The sequence below is a fragment of the Rosa rugosa genome, chromosome 1, assembly GCF_958449725.1.
Source record: "Rosa rugosa chromosome 1, drRosRugo1.1, whole genome shotgun sequence".
NCBI classification, from domain to species: domain Eukaryota; kingdom Viridiplantae; phylum Streptophyta; class Magnoliopsida; order Rosales; family Rosaceae; genus Rosa; species Rosa rugosa.
In genome coordinates, this window is record NC_084820.1 from 45,050,464 (window position 1) to 45,052,100 (window position 1,637).

Genomic DNA, 1,637 nt, shown 5'->3' on the forward strand with positions numbered 1-1,637 from the left:
GGAATGCATATGACCCAGAATGATTAGTAGGTTTACAATTGAGTTTAAGGCTATAACAAATGGTTCATACATATAAGCATCATCATACTCCATTGTCACAGAAAGCAAATACATGTTGATATATGGGCATTGCAGATAGAAGTGCCTCGGAGCATTTCAAACATGGTAAAGAAATAGAAATTCAAGTTCGATTAATGTGTTAATGAAATGCATTAAAAAGGCAATTGGAAAAAATTATAATCGTTTATATACAAAAGAATGGAAGTTACAATATTCACAATTTACAACAACACAGAAATTAAAGAATGGATCAACAATGATGCCAGAAATCCAAGCTTCCTAAACCAAACAAAACTCCTCCACATTCTTCCCAGAGCTCTTTCCCTTTGTTCTTCTCCATCTTGAGCATCTTGAAAAAGGTTTGCAGTGTCAAAAGACTATCAGAACCAGCCTGGTGGCTACTCCCAGCCACACGGTCAACGCCAAGGGTTTCTGCCACACTATTCAAACCGCCAAACAGTCCATCACAGAACTTCATCATGTACTTGATGTCGTACACATTCGGTCCAAAATATGCCTTCACATTGCCCATGAACTCCTTGATATCCTCAGGCAATTCCTTGTTCCCAGTGAACATCTTTATCAAGTACCCAAAATCATATGCACTCTGGAAGGTAGCCCAAGTCAAGCAAGGAAGCAACTCCACTAGCCCAGACCTCTCAATCTCCTCAGCAAAGTCTGCAGAACAAATACCAGTGCATTTGTTTTCGGAAAAGTCTATTCCTTGCCGCTTCAGGACATCAATCGAGACACTATTCCGCAAATGGTTAGCACAGTCTACATCAAAATCATTGAAATTAAACTCCCAACAGCAGTAGGCACCATCATAAACCGGCAAATTCCCAAATGGGTCAGAGAGTGAAAGACCCAATTGGATAATATGGGTCTGGTCCACATTGGTCTTCATCATCTTATACACATCAACCGGAACAGCTTGAGATATCAGATGTTTCGGAATTTCGGATTTAACCACTGTCCCGGGGAATTCGGTGTCGAAACTAGCAAATCGGTAGCCGGCCCTGATTAGACTCTGAATTACGGCAATCTCGGCTTTGAAATTATAGCGACAAACTCTTCGAACCTCGAACCGATCGGCTTTCTTCACAGATCCTTGACCACAAATTGGGGCGCCGACAACCCGGAAAACAGGGACGCGGCTCTGAAATTGAGGAGGATAAAGGGGTATAGGGCGGTGGTGTAGAGGAATCGGAGACATAGGTCGGCCGTGGAAGACCACCGGAACTCCGCCGTGGAAATGAGAAGCAGGCCCAATTGGGAAGATCTGAATTCCTCTCTGAACTATCATCATAAAACGCTCTAAATTAAGATCACTGATTTCACTTCAAAACGCTCAAAGTTACGAGATTTACATTCGATCTAAAACCTAGAGGGCGATTTGGATCACTGCAATTTAGAAACTATTACAACGAAAGCTATGAGAAATAAAACTTCACACTGGCTTATATAGGCTCCTTTCCATCAGCTATTAGGATTTAGGTGGGGACGACGACGTCGTTCTCTCTCTCTTCTTCTTGCACCGCGTCTATTTCCGCGTATAAATTCATGTTTGTCCACTC

At 42.3% G+C, this 1,637-nt stretch overlaps 1 protein-coding gene across 1 annotated transcript; it reads right to left on the bottom strand.

The window, feature by feature from the left end:
• Positions 1-310: 310 nt before the first annotated feature.
• LOC133728934 (probable CCR4-associated factor 1 homolog 11) lies at positions 311-1,366 on the bottom strand. Its single transcript, XM_062156392.1, has one exon. It carries the CDS (start codon positions 1,364-1,366, stop codon positions 311-313), a length of 1,056 nt encoding a protein of 351 aa, XP_062012376.1.
• Between the last annotated feature and the right edge of the window lie 271 nt (positions 1,367-1,637).

Bases quoted from the DNA above. Each gene is read 5' to 3' on its own strand.
- LOC133728934 (XM_062156392.1), bottom strand. From the start codon at position 1,366: ATGATAGTTCAGAGAGGAATTCAGATCTTCCCAATTGGGCCTGCTTCT.